Source organism: Populus alba, chromosome 13, assembly GCF_005239225.2.
Source record: "Populus alba chromosome 13, ASM523922v2, whole genome shotgun sequence".
Lineage (NCBI taxonomy): Eukaryota > Viridiplantae > Streptophyta > Magnoliopsida > Malpighiales > Salicaceae > Populus > Populus alba.
Window position 1 is genome coordinate 6,990,514 of NC_133296.1, and position 17,754 is coordinate 7,008,267.

General features: G+C 34.0%; 3 protein-coding genes across 5 annotated transcripts; 1 reads left to right on the plus strand and 2 right to left on the minus strand.

Annotated features, from left to right (window-relative positions):
* The first annotated feature begins 4,345 nt into the window (after positions 1-4,345).
* Positions 4,346-9,060, plus strand: LOC118032172 (non-specific phospholipase C4). Its single transcript, XM_035036780.2, has 4 exons — positions 4,346-5,253; positions 7,781-8,190; positions 8,294-8,464; positions 8,541-9,060. The coding sequence occupies exons 1-4, from the start codon at positions 4,604-4,606 to the stop codon at positions 8,879-8,881; spliced, it is 1,572 nt and encodes a 523-aa protein (XP_034892671.1). The 5' UTR covers positions 4,346-4,603; the 3' UTR covers positions 8,882-9,060.
* A 198-nt stretch (positions 9,061-9,258) lies between these two features.
* On the minus strand, positions 9,259-11,808 carry LOC118032173 (BTB/POZ domain-containing protein At5g17580). Its single transcript, XM_035036781.2, has 3 exons — positions 11,437-11,808; positions 11,261-11,330; positions 9,259-11,101 (listed from the first exon to the last, which is right to left on the minus strand). Exons 1-3 carry the CDS (start codon positions 11,460-11,462, stop codon positions 9,524-9,526), a joined length of 1,674 nt encoding a protein of 557 aa, XP_034892672.1. The 5' UTR covers positions 11,463-11,808; the 3' UTR covers positions 9,259-9,523.
* A 1,238-nt stretch (positions 11,809-13,046) lies between these two features.
* Positions 13,047-16,559, minus strand: LOC118032174 (uncharacterized). Of its 3 annotated transcripts, XM_035036783.2 has the most exons (9): positions 16,287-16,549; positions 16,124-16,197; positions 15,832-15,913; positions 15,684-15,734; positions 14,818-14,918; positions 14,164-14,317; positions 13,873-14,091; positions 13,373-13,474; positions 13,047-13,280 (listed from the first exon to the last, which is right to left on the minus strand). In XM_035036783.2, exons 1-9 carry the CDS (start codon positions 16,413-16,415, stop codon positions 13,269-13,271), a joined length of 924 nt encoding a protein of 307 aa, XP_034892674.1. In that variant the 5' UTR covers positions 16,416-16,549; the 3' UTR covers positions 13,047-13,268. The 3 variants fall into 3 exon arrangements, with proteins under 3 accessions (XP_034892674.1, XP_034892673.1, XP_034892675.1); XM_035036782.2 differs by having other exon boundaries at positions 13,047-13,474; positions 16,287-16,545; XM_035036784.2 differs by lacking the exons at positions 13,047-13,280; positions 13,373-13,474 and having other exon boundaries at positions 13,904-14,077; positions 16,287-16,559.
* Between the last annotated feature and the right edge of the window lie 1,195 nt (positions 16,560-17,754).

Sequence of the window (17,754 nt, forward strand, 5' to 3'; positions counted from 1 at the left end):
ATGAATTGCAATCCTGAAAGTCTCTATGTATTTGTAATGTAATATGATGTGGACAATGCTTTTAGAGTTTACAAAATATGCATGCTTGAATGCAACCGATAGAAAATGCAAACAAATGGTTGTTAAATTATCAACATTAAAATTTGGAATTATAAAGTATATTGCTCGGAAAAGCCAATTATACATCCATTTTAAGAGAAAAACCAGCCTTTTCTTGGTTTTAGTTTGGGTTAGAAATATAAATTATAGTCTAGAAGCTTGTTAACTTATTAATTTGTATTTCTAATTACACGTGATGTGCATTAACGATAAGGGAAAAAAATATACAAAATGTAAAACATATTAAAAAAGTTGAAATAAAAAAATGCAAGGATTCAAAATACAATTCACATGCAAATATTAGCTAATTAGTACACTGTGATAGAACTACTCCTGCCCTTGCATGTACTTTGGTTACAGAAGATAAAACGTGAAGATACAAAAACATACAAGGATTCAAAATACAATTCACATGCAAAAACAAGTTAAGTGGTACACTGTAATAAACTACTTCGACCTTTTACTTTGGTTACAGAAGATAAAAAGTAAAGATACAAAAAAATGCAAGATTCAAAATATAATTCACATGCAAAAACAAGCTATGGTACACTGCGATAAACTGCTCCCCACCTTGCACTTTGGTTACAGAAAAGAAAAGGTAATTAACACGGGTTGTTGAATACCGAGCCTGTGTGACAATGTTGGAACCAAAACGAAAGGGGAAAAAAGAAGCAACCTCCCAGGTACCTACAATGCTTCATTAAAAGAAGAGAAAACAGAGGGTAACCAGCAGATTCAGAAATGCATGGGAACAAACTCAGTGGATAAAAAAGGCAACCACGGGATAAACAGATGGCAACCACCACCAACATTCCTCGTCGCCACCACAACAATCATCTGCCCTCATCGTCGCCAACAACAGCAGCACCAACAGCGAGAAGCGAGTCCAGTAGCGAAAAACACAGCAAAGGCAGTGAGAAGGCAGCAGAGCAGATTCAGACAAAAAAATAAGGCCACCACAACCAACATGCCTCGTCGCCGCCACAGTAACCGTCTGCCCTCATCGTCTTCACTATCACAACCACCAACAGCGGTGATAAAAGCGACCGTTGTATGGGAAAAACATTGCAAAGGGAGTGAGAAGGAAGTAAAGCAGCTTCAGACGAAAAACACAAGGCCACCACGGGATAAAAACCACGCCACCACTGTAAACCTTCATCGTCTCCACCATAGCAATCGTCTGGCGTCATTGGCGTCAACTGTAGCAGCACCATCATCAAGAGAGAAGCAAGCAAAATATACTGGAGAGTGAGAAGAGCATGAATAGAGGAACACCATCACTGAAGTCCACCACCGTTCCCGACCGTTCCCATCGCCAACCACACCTCGCGCCACTAAGGGTGACCTCCTTTGTCCTTCGCCTTCTTCTTCATTTGTCTGCTGATCACCATTGTTGGTCTCCACTGCTCACGTGAAATATGAGCAGTGGACAATGTATATATACTTTCATGCAACAATTTGTTTCAATATTTTTGTTTAGTGTGAAGTAGTATAATATAATAGTTGAGTGGTGTAAAATTAATCGTGCAGGTATTACATTAGACATTGTGTTTTATTTGAAAAAAAAATTGTTTAACGTGATTCAAGTGTTTATTTATCTAGGATTATACATATGGAAGAAGCACGTTTAAATGCAATATCCAATGAAGCTCTTGATGATGATTATGATAACATAATGGATCATGTTGTTGATCATGTTAATTATCGTGGTGATGATGACAACGGTGGCTTGGGAGGGGATGGTGATGATGGCACAAATGACAATGACAACGATGACGACAATGATGATAGTGATGATGATGAAGAATCGTTTTAGAAGCAAGAATTTGATGGGAAAAAGTTAGTTGTGTGCACAGCTAAGGCATTAAACATGTATTATGTTAATCATATATATAAAGAACCATGCATGGTTTCATACAATACAGGCATGTGTTGGTTAACTGAAGTTTTACAAGGAAATTGACAACGATGTGTCAACATGTTTAGAATGAACACATCAACTTTGTTGAGCCTGTGCAGTGATTTAGAACCAACGTATGGGTTGAAGCCTTCGAGAAGGATGAGTGTGATTGAAAAAGTTGGTATATTTCTATATACAATAGCACTAGGAGCTTCAAATAGGGAGGTGCTAGAGCGATTTCAACATTAGGGGGAAACTATTAGTAGATGCATTAAAGAAGTCCTCGCAGCCGTATGTTTGTTTACAGTCGATGTTATAAAACCAGATGACCTGAGTTTTACAAGCACTCCACGAGAAATTGCAATGAATTCTAAATATATGCCACATTTCAAGGTAAGAAAAATATTTGTGTTATTATTGTCAGTATTCAATTCAAAAATTGATTTATGCATGTTAGTAAGTGATGACATCATATTGTCAATGGTTTTTTTTTTGTCAGAATTATATTGGTGCAATTGATGGAACACATGTGCGGGCTTGTATATCAACCGAAAATCAAATTCCATTTATCAGAAGAAAAGGTGTTCCGACTTAAAACATAATGGTGACTTGTAATTTTGACATGCAATTCACATTTGTGTGGGCAGGATGGGAAGGCAATGCCCACGATACATGTATTTTTCATGAGGCTATTGAGAATGTAAATATAAAATTCCCTAAGCTACTAGAAGGTAGGTATACAACATAATTTGTTATGTTCTTAGGTATAAATTTTTTTTTTATTTACTAATTACATGACAAATTTTGCTGTTGTTTTTAATTACAGGTAAATACTATTTGGTTGATGCTGGATATCCAAATGAATATGGTTATTTAGGTCCGTATAAAGGTGAGAGATATCACTTACAAGATTTTAGGCATCGTGGACAACCTAGAAATCGGTAAGAAGTTTTTAATCGTGCACATTCATCGCTACGTAATGTCATAGAACGATCTTTTGGAGTATGGAAACAAAGGTGGAGGATTTTACAAAACATGTCTGCTTATCCATACAAAATGCAAGTTGAATTTGTAGTTGCATCAATGGCACTACATAATTACATTAGAAGAAGATCGCGTGATGATGTTGCATTTGCGGAATTTGATCGCAATCCTAGTTATATACCTGATGACATTTTACCAAATGTTGTGGCACGCTCTGAAAGCAATGGAAACAGTAGGCAAAGCAGGATGAATTTCGTACATGATGGGATTGCAGATAGTTTAATGGAACAATAAAGCAGATTTTATATAACGTCTTGTTTGATTAATGATGTAATAGCAGTATGATGGTACTTAACTCTACAATATTTTCAATTGCAAAACAAGAATATTAATATATATCTTTTATAGTTATTTTATTACCTTAATTTGAAAAGCTTGCTTGTATGGGATTATAGTGCTTTTCATTAACGAAGCAATAAAATAATATTTTTTTCACATTGTAAAAAATTATTGTTGCGACCGACACACGAAAACGATCTGAACACGTAGAAAAATCAAATTAAAAAATTTTATTTTGAAAAAACATTTCAATATTTTTTGGGAACGCAGTTTGAGACGCATAAACAATTACCAAACTGTTTTTTGTTCAACCTCAATTTTAACCACAGTTTTAACCAAACACATATTTTTCCAAACGAACCTCAACTAAAAATGTTTTTTTTTAAACAGTATTTTTTAAATCACAATCACAACAGCAACTTCAATACCAAACACATCTAATCTAGGAACCTTTTACTTTAAATGATGACCACCACGATTAGATTTTGTTGACTTCAGCACACGATGCAAGATAATCATGAAACAAGCTTCCACTTCTTCTATTAAAATAAAAACTTCTTTCACACGCATGGCATCTGCTTTTATCCGTTAGCATATTTTCCGTTCAAAATCAGATCAAAGCTTCTTCTTCATTCTTTTCTTGTCAACTTCTTTCTGTTTTTTTTTCTCTCTTTGTAAGGGCCAAGCGATGGGCCATTACGTCACACTTTAGGTCATTTTCAATTGCTTGTATATCTCAAAAATTTATTGTTAGCAACTAGTTGCTCATCACGGTAAGCTATCATGACTAGCAGCTCTACATACATATTCTTACGTCATATTTAGTGACTTTATTACAAGCAATTATAGAATATAATCACGTTGGAAAAGAAAAAACTTGCTTGCATTTATGACAAGAGCAGATTAGAGGAGATTTTGCCTCATTTTGTAGCTCTATATCGATCATAAAACGTTTTTCTTTCTCCTTTCAATCGTCTAAATTAAATATTTGGGAGTAAATTTAATATTTTATTTTGTTAGCTGATAAACAATGACAGCGCAAGACAACTCCTGTCCAACGTGCATAGTACAAAAGCACGAATTGCCACCCTGTTACGTGCACAGATTATTTCAAGTTTAAATACTTGAGTCATCTCTAATTATCCCCAGCTTTCCAAGTGATTTCTTCTCCGATCAAAACACTAACTATACTGAAAAAAAAATCCAATAGACTTCCATAAATCATAGCCATCTCAGAACACCATTACCAAACCCAAATCCATCTTCCAAAAAAGCAAAAAAATGGTAGCTGATCAGAGCTCGAGTACCAGCACCGCCACACCTTCCCCTATCAAAACGGTGGTGGTTCTGGTCCAAGAAAACCGTTCATTTGACCACATGTTAGGGTGGCTGAAGACTATAAACCCAGAAATCAATGGAGCCACGGGTTCTGAATCTAACCCCATCTCCAGCTCCGACTCAAACTCAACTCTCGTATTCTTTGGTGACCAAGCTGCCTACGTTGACCCTGACCCTGGCCACTCGATCCAAGACATTTACGAACAAGTTTTCGGGGTTCCATGGACCGAAGCCTCACTCTCTGATGACAACAAAACGCCTCCAAAAATGAATGGTTTTGCACAGAATGCAGAGAGATTGCAGAAGGGCATGGCTCAGACTGTCATGAATGGGTTCAAACCGGAAGCAGTTCCAGTCTACAAGGAGTTGGCTGAGAATTTTGCTATTTGTGACCGTTGGTTTGCTTCCGTTCCTGCATCAACGCAACCCAACAGGCTTTATGTGCATTCTGCGACGTCTCATGGAGCTACCAGCAACAACAGACAGTTGCTGATTGAAGGTTACCCTCAAAAGACCATATTTGAGTCCCTGGATGAGTCTGGTTTTACTTTTGGGATTTATTACCAGTACCCCCCTGCTACTCTCTTTTACAGGTAACCCTCTAAATTATATAATCAAAGTTTCTTCATACGATAAGATTTTCTCTAATATTTCTCTCTTTCCTCTTCTTTTTCTTTGTTTGAGATATAAAATCATGTAGGTGGCTATATTTTAATTATTAGTGTTGTTGTTTATTTCACGAAAAAAAAAAATTTTCAATGGTTTAGCCTGTAATTCATAAAGTTAACCTTTTCTCACTGGTTTAGGCTCGTCTTGTATTCGTAAAGTTAGCCAATAATTATACTCGGCCGACAGCAGAGTTTCGGCATATGCGAGTTAATTTCTTCAAACACTATCACAAACATGATGGCTTGTTGTGACAAATCAGATCAATAAGAGGACCATTGGATGAAAAATTTTGTTTGTTTTTTTATTTTTAAAATTTAAATATTTTTATTTTTTTTAAAAGTAATATTTATGATATTTTTAGATTGTTTTAATATGATGCGTTGATGTCAAAAATAATATATATATATATATATATATATATATATATAATCTTGATTTATTTCTAAATAAAAAAACACTTTAAAAATAACTGTTATGACATTTTTAAATACATTTTTTGAGATGGATCACCACTTCAAATATTGATTGATGACTAAAAAACATCTTCAACATTATTCTTGCATTAACAGCAAATTAGTCCCTTAACTTGAAATAAGATATTAATTCAGTCTTTAATTTAGCGTGTGTTTGGAATTGTAGTAACAATAACGGTTCAAGTGTTTTTTGTTTACAAAATACATTAAAAATAAAAAATTTTTTATTTAAAAAAAAATTACTTTTTACATCAACACATCAAAATGATCCAAAAACATTAAAAAAAAATCATTTTAAACAAAAAAAAAATCAAATTTAAAATAACATGGTTTGCAAATCTACAAGGAATGTGTTGAATTCCATATGCAATATTTATTGAACTGTTCAAACTTAATCATAGTGTATGCATTGGAGTTTAGATTTTAAAAAATAATGTGATGGCTTGATGAAATTAAGGCCTAGTTTGTTTAATGAAAAATAATTTCTTAAAAATTATAAAAGTTGATCGATGAAAAATACTTTTTAATTAAAGAAAATTTTAGTTTGATTTCAAGGAAAACTTGGTCCTCAATCTTTTGCTTCCTATATATTTTGTTTTGGATTTTTATAATTTTTTTTTTCAATTTTATTCTTTAGAATCTGATTTTTATATCAATTTTGGTCTTCATTCTTTTTATTTTTATTTTTTTCCTTATTTTTTTAATTGAAATTTTTTATTTTTCAAATAATAGTCTACATTCTTTTGATTGTTATTTATTATATTTAAAATAATTTATAAAATTAAATTTATTTTTTAATTTCTTCATCATTTTACATATCAAATATCAGATTTGTCCTTATTCTTTTAATAAATTTTTAAAAAATAAAATATTAATGAGTTATTTTTCATGAGACGATCAAATATTGAAATATGTTTTCCAACTTATTTTTCATAATATTGCTAAACATCAAAAAATAATTCACTTTTCAAAAATTTATTTTATATAGAAACCATTCTTAAAAAAAAAAAAAAACATTCTAGCAAATAAACAAGGTTTAAAGCAAGCTTCATTACAGGATTTTAAACTTCAGGAATTGAATGTTAATAATATATAAAATCTAGGAGACTAATTAGTATTACACTTTTCTTTTTCTTGTTTGAGTTGGAAAGACATTCTATTTATTAAATTAGTAATTTTCTATAACAATTAGTTGGAAACCAAACCCACAATGGAATCAACTTTTTTAATATTGCCCCATTGAGGAGTTGGTATACCAAATCCAATTTTCAAATAAAGAGTTAAAAATAAATCATTTTGCTTGGACTTTTAGCTATTTCTAATTATTTAATTTCTTGAATAGCCGTGATCCCGTTAAAGGCACTAAGCCTCAATCGTCATTATTGATTCCCCCAATATTAATTAGGCATGAATTCCTGATTATAATTAAATATAAAATGATAAACAATCAGGATTTTGTGCAGTGCCGTGTGAAAAAAAAAGAAAAAAAAAAAGAGTAAATCTTTGAAAGCAAGCTTTTGATTGGCTTCTTGCAAGCCAGCAATTTGTCCAAATTGCTCGGGAGATGGTAAATTCCGATTAAAAAATTTTTTATTTAAAAATATATTAAAATAATATTTTTGATATTAAACACATCAAAATAATTTTAAAATATAACTAAAATAATTTAAGAAAAATAAAATAATTATTATTTTGATCTATTTTCTAATAAAAAATACTTTAAAAAATAATTTTTACAATAATTTTAAACACGCAGTATTGTTTTATAATTGTAAAGATTATTAAAAACACAGGATATTTAATCAAAAAAAAGTTTGAAGATGGAGCTTTAAAAAAAAACAAAAAAAAACTGGCATTTGAGTTTTTAATATGGAACTCACATGAATTGAATAACCAATTTTTTTTTGTTTAGTTAAGATTTTGTGCATCTACCATAATTAAATTTCTTTTGACAAGTGAAAAATCTCATTGTTAACAGGAACCTTCGAAAGTTGAAATACCTGACAAAGTTTCACCAGTTTGATCTGCACTTTAAGAAGCACTGTGAAGAAGGGAAGCTACCAAACTATGTTGTCATCGAACAGAGATATTTTGATCTTTTATCGATACCTGCAAATGACGATCACCCATCTCATGATGTCTCAGAGGGTCAGAAATTCGTGAAAAAAGTATACGAGGCACTACGAGCTAGTCCTCAATGGAATGAAATCTTATTTATAATCATATATGATGAACATGGTGGTTTCTATGATCACGTTCCAACACCTGTAACTGGTGTCCCTAGCCCTGACGACATTGTTGGTCCTACGCCATATAACTTCAAGTTTGATCGTCTTGGTGTTAGGGTTCCTGCATTTCTTATATCTCCCTGGATTGAGCCTGGAACAGGTATGTTCATAACTTTTTTTCTATATATGATTAGCAAGAAACTGCCTTTTTCTCTGTTAAACATGTTCTGATGTATATGTTGATTGGTGACTTGAAACTGCAGTGTTACATGCGCCTTCGGGACCATATCCTGCATCAGAGTTCGAGCATTCTTCCATTGCAGCAACTGTTAAGAAGATCTTTAATCTGAAAGAGTTCCTAACCAAGCGCGATGCTTGGGCAGGCACTTTTGAGGGCATTTTGACTAGAACTAGTCCGAGAGTGGATTGTCCAGGTAAATTGAACATTATTTACATGATGTCTTTCTTTATTAAAACTTAAAAGGCTCAAGTTACACATGCATTTTGCAGTTACGTTGGTTGAACCTGTGAAATTGCGTGAGGGTGCTGCAAAAGAAGACGCGAAACTTAGTGAATTCCAAGAAGAACTGGTGGAAATGGCAGCTGTATTGAATGGAGATCTTACGAAGGATATTTATCCTCAGCAACTTGTGGATGGCTTGAATGTATCGGATGGCGCAAAGTATGTTGAGAAAGCATTCAAGAGGTTTTGTGATGAATGTGACAAGGCAAGGAAAAATGGAGTGGATGACTCTGAGATCATATGCTTAGAAAAGCCAGCAACAACACGCAGAGCATCCAAATCCTTCGTTCATAAGCTATGTTCTTGCTTGGCTTGTGATAATAATTGAACTTGTATACACATGCATGGCTTGCAAATGGATGTATTCAATAATCCCAGTTTGTTTGAAGTTTTCTTATTTACGTTCAATGCATGAAGCTGTGGTTTTATCCAATGAGATTCTATTTGATGCCCTGAACTTGTTTACTTTGTAATTATTGTTCATTCAACTTTGATGTACCAAAGCAAGTGGTGGTCTGGTTCTTTGTAACTCTAAAAAAAAATGACAGATTCATGCATGAAAACTAGTATTTAGAAGCCTAAAGCAAAAACATTGAGACCAAAGACAACCAAGTTTTTTTGTTTCTTTTAATGTCAATTTCTTACTGATTTGTGGATGAACATGTAGTCGCAAGCAAGCAAGCAAATCGATCGTAAAGGCTGCACTTTTGGTTTTCTTGATAAGCAAAATAAAGCTAGGGTTGTTAGTTGAACAAATCCAGCATACAAAAACAAAAATAATCAAGGCAATCTGAACTTCAGGAATCACAAGACTGCAGATTAAAACAAACAGATACATAGGCCTTTCCATTTCCATCTCCTGACAATTGCCATTTCCAGCACATATTGCATCACAGTAGCCATAAACAGCTCCCTAGAAGAAGCAAACTGTTGAGAGAAGCCATAACAGTTTCAAATCCAAGCCTGAAACTCAGTATTTCTTCTTCTTCTTCTTGACTTGGCAGTTGCAATCATGAGTGCTACTCACACACCCCAATTTTCTCTTCATTTCTCTCCACATGCTAACTTTGCCCTTTTTTGATTTCTGATGGGTGCACCCATGTTCTATTTCTTTCCTCATTATGCAGCACTCTCTCTCGAGCTCCATCATTTTGATGCTCATTTTCTCCATTTCAACCCTCACCTCTTCCTCGTCAAAACCCATCTTCACTTCATTCTCCTCGTCCTCCACCACCTCTCTTCTCAATTTATCATCAAATTCCTGCACCTCCTTTGTGATTGTGTCTCGCAACTGCAACTGCGCCACAAACAACACCTGCACCACAAACCTAACTGGCAACCTTTCATTCTTCGCTGCATGTTCACAGGCTTCAGGTGACATTTTTTGGCAATCTAACACCCTACATACCTCCTCTCTTTCCAGCTCTGTCAAATATCTATGCTTGTCCAGGTAAATGTTGATGGCCCTGTATATTCCATCGGAATTTCGCTGCGTTCCTAATGATGCTGCCAATGACATCTCAGCTAAAGAAACAAACGTGTCTATCCTCAAATCTATGTCACTCGCAACCTCCATCAAAAATTCTTCAATGAGTTCTGCCACCGAGATTATACCAGAAACATCAGTGCTGCTGTAGTTGGCATAGAAATGTTTCAAAATCCTCCTCACACACTCAATATCATATTGGATTTCCTTGGAATAACCTTGAGACGGTATTAAGAGGTCTTTCACTTCTGCCTGGTCTAATTGCTTCCCGATCCTAATCTCAAAACCACTTCTACAATCATTGCTGCATTCCAGACAAATCGCAAGCCTGAGCATTTCAAACAACAATGTGCAAGGAACAATTCCTTTTTCAGGAGGCAGAAGCCTTTCCACTGCTTCAATCACTCCCCTTTTGTAAATTGTCTCGTTCTCTCCTGAATCGGTCCACTTCTTTACATATTGACAAAGAGATGCTGCCACATATTCTGGTGGGACTCCATGCTGATTCATTTCTTGTATGAGGGGATTATATAACTGGAGGGACAGTGTAGTCAAATCCTCTGATTTCCAATCAGGAGAAAAAAGTTTTCGTCTCGCATTTGGTTTAAAGACCTCCTCATCCTCACTATCCTCATTGCATGTTGAATTCTTGATTGGTTCTCCAAGAAGCCGGGGATCGGCCAATGCTTTGTAAATGAGTGATTCTAAACATGCATCAACCAAACCTGAATGCAGTACTTGTTGAATGGTACTGCTCGCTGACCGAAGAGCCTTGATGGTTTCATTCCAGCTAGGAAGGACTTTATCTTCAAAAAAAGCAAGGGTCTTGTCCAGCAGATTATTGTCGCTGTGACTTTCAGTCATCTCCAAGTAGTAAGCAAGAGAAATGAGTGGTATTACATTCTCCGTGGACAAAATCAGTTCATACCCATGGCAGAATCTAGCAACAAGTTCAAAGGTTTCCGGATCAGCAGGAATATCTCGGAGAAGAAAAGCCAGCTTTTCTGGAGGGTTTTCTTTGAGCAGGGCAGCTATTTTGGCTGATCTTGCTGACAGAAGATCCTAAACAAGAGTAAATTATACCCACAGATATATTAAAAAAGTTCCCAAAAAAAAATGATAATGGAAGAAGGATTTATATGGTTATCTAATCTACACTTCTGCTGAAGAAATTTTTTTCATTAGAACCAAGCATTTTTTTTTAATGTTATATCAGCTTACTTTGTCTACACTGAAAGGCATGCCATGTACATGGAGCTGAACTTCTGATGGGGATGGAGACTTGGACAACCTGAAATGCATAGAGGCGATGAAACAGAATTTAGAAAATAATCACAAGATTTAGAGGGGAAAATGCAAAAGCGAGAGAGAAGTCAACGAAGGAAGGAGAAGATTACCAAGATGATACATCTCTACTGGCCATCTGGTGACACTCGTAATTAGAGTTGCTTTGCGTGACAAAGGCAGGAGTAGTTGTTGTTGGAAGTTCTGATCTTACAAATGCCTGTATAGCTAGAGACCTTTCTGTAGGGTTTTTTTTTTACTGGTTTTTGCTGTCTTCTTGTTTCATCAGATAATTTCAAAAACCAAAAATCTCACTTTCAGCTCTCAGAAAGATTATCGCCCTAAACAAGTGCACTTCTGTTATTTGAATTTATCCGATTTGATTTGTTGAGAAAATCATGTAGAAAGTAGCTTGCCGTTATTTTTCTTACTTCTTTTTTATTGTTTTGTTAAATAAGGATGGCATAAATACAGGCTCTCTGATTTTCTTTTTTTTTTTCTTTCTTTTTTGTAGTCACCCATTTGTTTTCTATTCATTTTCTTATCTAAAATGAAACCAATTTATTATTATTATTATTATTATTTTGAGATACTCACTATCATTTATGGTTTTAAAACTTAGTCCGACTCTGAACCCAGCTGACTCGAAGCTAAAACCAAGCCAGATTGATGAAAAAACCGGTTAAAAAATTGGCTCGGCAAAACCCTGTCGACCCAGATAAACCCAGCTGAGATCCGATTGTTTTATATATAAAAAACCGTTACCGTTTTAGTTTTTTACTGTCAAACCATTTGTAACATAAAGATAAAATCACATTAAACCTAATCGCTTCTCTCATATTTCTATTCTTTTTTCATTCAAGTTGCTCAAATGGGTTGTTCATTCCGCTGTCCTTATTGGTCTGAGGTCTAACGAGAAAAAAAAAATATTTTTCTTTTCTTATTTAGACTCTTAGTTTTTCTTAGAATAGAGAAAGAGTAGAAACAAAGGATACTCTCTCTAGAAGATTAGGCTGCTAAATTAGAAAAAAGGTATAAATAGAAATGATATTGATCAAACAAAATGGATGTGTTATGCTAGATTCTATCAGTTTCCAAGTTTTCCTTTCCTTCACACTAGGCCTTTGAGGGGAGATTTTTTATTCTCAAGAGGGATAAGAGAATAGAGAATAAATCAAGGTCTTCATCGATAAAATGGGGAATAAGTTGATTTAGCTTGGAGAACTGGAAAAATAAAGATTTCAAATCTGCTTGAGTTAGGATTTGATCTATTTTTGAAAAATTCATTGATGTTTGAATCAATGTTTGATTGTGTTTTTGGGTTAATCTTGAGTTTGTGAAAACTAAGGTTGTTGCTTTGAGAAGATATAATAGTTGTTTGAATTTTTTTTTTTATTTTATTGACCCGATTCAACCCATTTGACCTATGATCCCATCATTATACCAGATCAACAATCAAATCAGGTTTAAAAACTTTGCTATCAATCTTATTTTATTTTACTAGCATTAACGGTTATTTTATTTTCACCATATAAAAATATATTTTTATTTTCTTGAAAAAAAATCCAATTTATTCCATTGACGCATGATCCGATTGTATAGAACTCGTGCAATAACGGGTAGTATTCAAGTATAAATCCATAATCTTTGAACTATTATTGCAGATATATCGGAAGCAACTGTTCCCTCCATTTTATTATTTGTTAAACTGCAAACGATGGAATTAATCGTCCAAGAAAATATTTAGGCCGAAGGAGAAAATCAGAAGTTGGCTACAACTCTGCAACTGCAAGGCTAGCAGATGCAAATAATAAAAAGGCTAGCACTAATATATTGAAAAGAGAAAGGAAGAAAAAAGGAGAGAAAAGGAAAGCTCTCTTTCCCTTTCCACCTCACATGCTGCCCATTCATGGTTTTCATGTGCACCGCAGAAAGCTTTCAGCATTTATGGATACGCCTGCTTGTTACGGAACAGAGATTGCAAGCAATCATACAACTAAACAGGTACAATGCGTTACATTCTCCATAAATTTTCTATTTTTCTAATACCTTGGAACCTTCATAAGAGAATAGCCGTACTGCATTTGCATAGCTCAGTTCTGCAAGTTCTTGTTTGGTGATGTCCAGCAAGGATGCAACGTAACTTAAGACCTGAACAAGTAATGGAAACTTGCTAAATACATTTTACATTTAACATATAATGGTCCCAAGCACACATTTTTTAACCTGGTCTCAGGCACATAAATGGAAGTTATGTTTGAATAAGAGAAGTTAAAGTGTTGGAGACGAGCGGGAAAAAAAAACCAATATATTGATTAAAGGAGGCCATTACTCTAACTCAGTTTTTAGAGCCAGTCTAAAGAGAATAAATGGAATTGAAAGGATATGAAATGCACCAAGGCCCAGGAACAGGTGGTTTTGAGAGCCAAAATCTCAGAATTATGTGTGATCGTGCCCTTTCCGAGATTAGCACTTGCAAGAGACAGACCCTATTTACTTTATGCATTATCAGATAACGAGTTCAAGGGAGAAACAAGGAAATGACATACATTGTGTATATTTGCAGGATGATTTGGTGTTTCTCTTGGCAATGCCGATGCATCTTTTGAAGGATGGGAATCACCATCACGGAGACTGTCAGCATTTGAAGAAGAATTTTCTCCTTCAGGATGAAAAATACCTCCATCAACCAGAAACAGGGAACCAAACTTTCCATTTGGCAGGGCATCAGGTGCATCTGTTTCCAACAAAATCCTATCAGAAGATACCTGCAAAGGGTTGGAGTTAAGACTTTGAATTTTTCTAATATGTAAAACACAAAATGCAATTGATTAACTAACCGCTTTCAGCATTTTTGTTGCCTTCTCTTTTTTCATGGACATGAGAAAACCAGAAAACGAAAAGTAAGCACCAAGCTTGGCAAACTCAGGAACCATCTCAGCAGAACCAAGGAAAGAATGGAGAATGACACCAGCCGGGAAAGGTCCTGTACTCCTGAAGATCCAGCATGTAATTAAAAATTGCAATACTACAATGGCATTAAGAAACAAATACTAATGGCTTCACATCATTACAAATTAGACACAGCATAAGCCATGAGCAAGAAGAAATAAAAGTTGAGACAATGTACGACAGGTTCAGAGAATCTTTATCCAAGTCAACGAGCAAGTATGGCAATTGAGATGCATAACAGCTCCTTGAAGCAAAGGTGATGACATCAAAGAACTTTTCATTTTGATTAAACTTGGAAAAAAAGCAATCCAACTTGTCCATGCCGACCTACAATTTAATCATAGCACCTTATCAAGACCTCAATTTTTAAAACTGGCATTCATAAGATAGGTGTTCCTATTTGTATTCTGAATACCTATTTATGATTCGAGATAATCACTACACACTGCATAGATTACATCAAAAAGAAAGCTCCAGCCATATACCATCAATAATCTGGATAATACTTTTCAGTGGAACAGAAATAAAATACAGTACCGTACTTCATTATTTCAAGAAGATCACCAAAAGCATGAACACAATGGACAGATACTGGTCTATTCAACTCTTTTGCGAGTTCAAGCTGTCTCCGGAATACTTGAACCTGGAATAGAAACTTTGAATATTAAAAATGTAACATGAAACAACATTAATTGGTGCACAGATTTAGCAATGACATCGTATATGAATATAGCAAGACAGAAATGAACATGTACACCAGTAATGGGGACAGATGTTCTTCCTCTATAATTTTTTTAGACTGGTACAAGATGCATAAACTATTTGAGGGACAAGATGTCGAAGAAAAAAATTGGGGTAGCAAAGTAAAGTGACACAAAGCATATTTGAACAGGTATATATAGGTTTATTCAAATAGTAAAAAGTAATACTTTTATCATACAATTTCAAGAAGTTCTCAAAAGCAATACGTAGTCAAGAAATTGCAACCTATGCAAACCCTAGGTAATAAGGAACAAAGTATATTTCACATTTAGTGAGCAAAAACGAGAGAAGACTAGCCTCAATCCAATGCCACCAGGAAAATAATAGATTGTAATGAAAACCAAAAAGTCAGGTGCTAGTGGTGTAAATGCCTTCAAGACAATACACAAACATGTTTCTCCTAGTTACCAGGTACATAATTTCCAAATGGGAATTGAACTAATATGAGGCCTGAGGTGCCCATGCTCCGACATATCTCTTTCAATGCATAAAATTAAGGACGAATTTCTTTCAGGTCCAATGGCAGAGGCCAGGTAATGAATTACCATATGAATCACTGAATGACACTAAGCCGTGAAGAAGAGAATCAATTGAGTGTGTAACAATAATAAAAAGGAAAAAAAAAAAAACCCTCCGTGAGGAAAACCTGATCATTGAAATCAATCTTCTTTCCATGTGAACCCTTGTCCAAACCAACCTGAAAAAGTTCATTAGCATGCTGTGTTAATTAAAGGTTCTCCTGAGCATTATGCTTTTAGAAGATTCTACCAACAGCAAGGAAATGGGAATTTAACCTCTCCAACAGCAGCAGAGGGTGTGATCTGAAAGAACTCTTTAAGTGTGTTGAACCAATTAGGAGTCCTCTCCTCAATAAACCTGTAGATAGATTAAAGACCAACAAAAAAACATTACCATCGACACACGCATCAAAGAAGAAAACAAAAACACTGCTCTTGAGGAAAAAACAACAAAAGAAAAGAAAAACAGATCCATGAATTGCTGAACCCCGAAAACAAAAACACAAAACTCATGAATTTTGATAAAAAAAAAAAAAAAAAAAAAAAAAGAGAGGGCCTTTATATTTACCAGGGGTGGAGACCAAAGCATGGAATCACAGACGGATAGCTCTCACCCATCTCTTTAACCAAGTTCCAGTCTTTCTGAAAAGGAAATCAGAACCCACAAGAATTTAAGACAAGAACAGTTAAATAATCATTATTAGATACCAAATTGTATATGCATTATATACCTCAGAAACCCCATTAACAGCAAAGCGGACTACGCCAGTATCAAGGGCAGTGGCAATGAGTTGAGGTGTCTTGTTAAGGATTCTTGGGTCTTGCAGGTGACAGTGTGCATCAAATAGTTTCATGGTCATGGCTTGGCTTCTATCTTCACCTATCTATGAGAAGATTGATAGGGGATTTGAAATCCCAAGTGGAGTTTGGAGAATGAATATAAGAAAAGGGTTGAATTGAACTAAGATAAATCATTATATTTTATCTCTTTATCCTTAAAGCTTTGTTTTATTTTTATTGTTTATTAATCTTTCAAGTCCTTTATTTATCTATATTTTCTTATTAAATTTATGCTTCAAGTTTTTAGTTCTACACAAGTTCTCATCAATGTTACTTGTCATCTCCTCTCCAAACATAGCTCTGGATACAATATCATCCAACACTTTGGCTACCTCCGAATCGAAATGATAAACATCATTTCTTTTACTCTACTTCCTTTGCTCTCGACGACTTTTGGACCTTTGAATATTTAGATTTATGATTCACCAAAAAAACTGGATTTGTAATTGTATTAAATTACTGTTCATGTTTGTGACAGTAATTATTTTTTAAATTTTTTTTTAATATATTAAAATAATATTTTTTTTATTTTTTTTTTATTTTAACACACAATATCACTGTCCTCGTATAGGTAACCCTCTTTGTTTCTTCTTCCTTTTTCTAATGTGATGTGCTTCTAGAACATATAAGATAGTAATTCAATATTAAAAATACTTGTTTTTTTATTTCAAAAAAATCCAAAAATTCTAAAAAAATTTCTCATTTTAAAAATATGTTTTTTTTTTTTTGTATATACAACTAAATTCTAAAAAATTTCTCATTCATATTTTTATATTAAAATAAATAAATAAAATTGTATTTTTATCATACTATGAAAAACAAAAACAAAAATCAGTTAATAGATCTCATAACTAATTTATGATTATTCATTGGAATTTTTTCAAAATTTTAAAAATACCATAAAAATTAATTAATTTAATTAATATTCAGGGTATGAATTTTACAACGTAATGCATACTTTCAATATTAAATTAAATTAATTAATGGAGATAAATGTTAGGATTTAGTTGTAAACTTTAATATTTGAGGGTATAAAAATACACTGTTAAGTATACCCCCATATATTAAACATTAAAAAATACAGAAATATATGTATTGCTAAACATTAGGCTTTAGAATGGTTAGAATTTAATCCAATAAGGTGCAAACTACCCCACGAAAGGAGATCTGTCCTGAACTTTAGATGAAATCAACAAATAGAAACATGCATTAAATTAATAATCAATCAACAATGCAGCTTATTATAGGTAAGGTGCACTAGAGGTGATGTGTTTTCCCCTTACACAACTAATCTTCTTACTCGAACTCTCATAGACCAATAGGTTTTCTAGTGACTATAATACTAGGTAACGACTCATG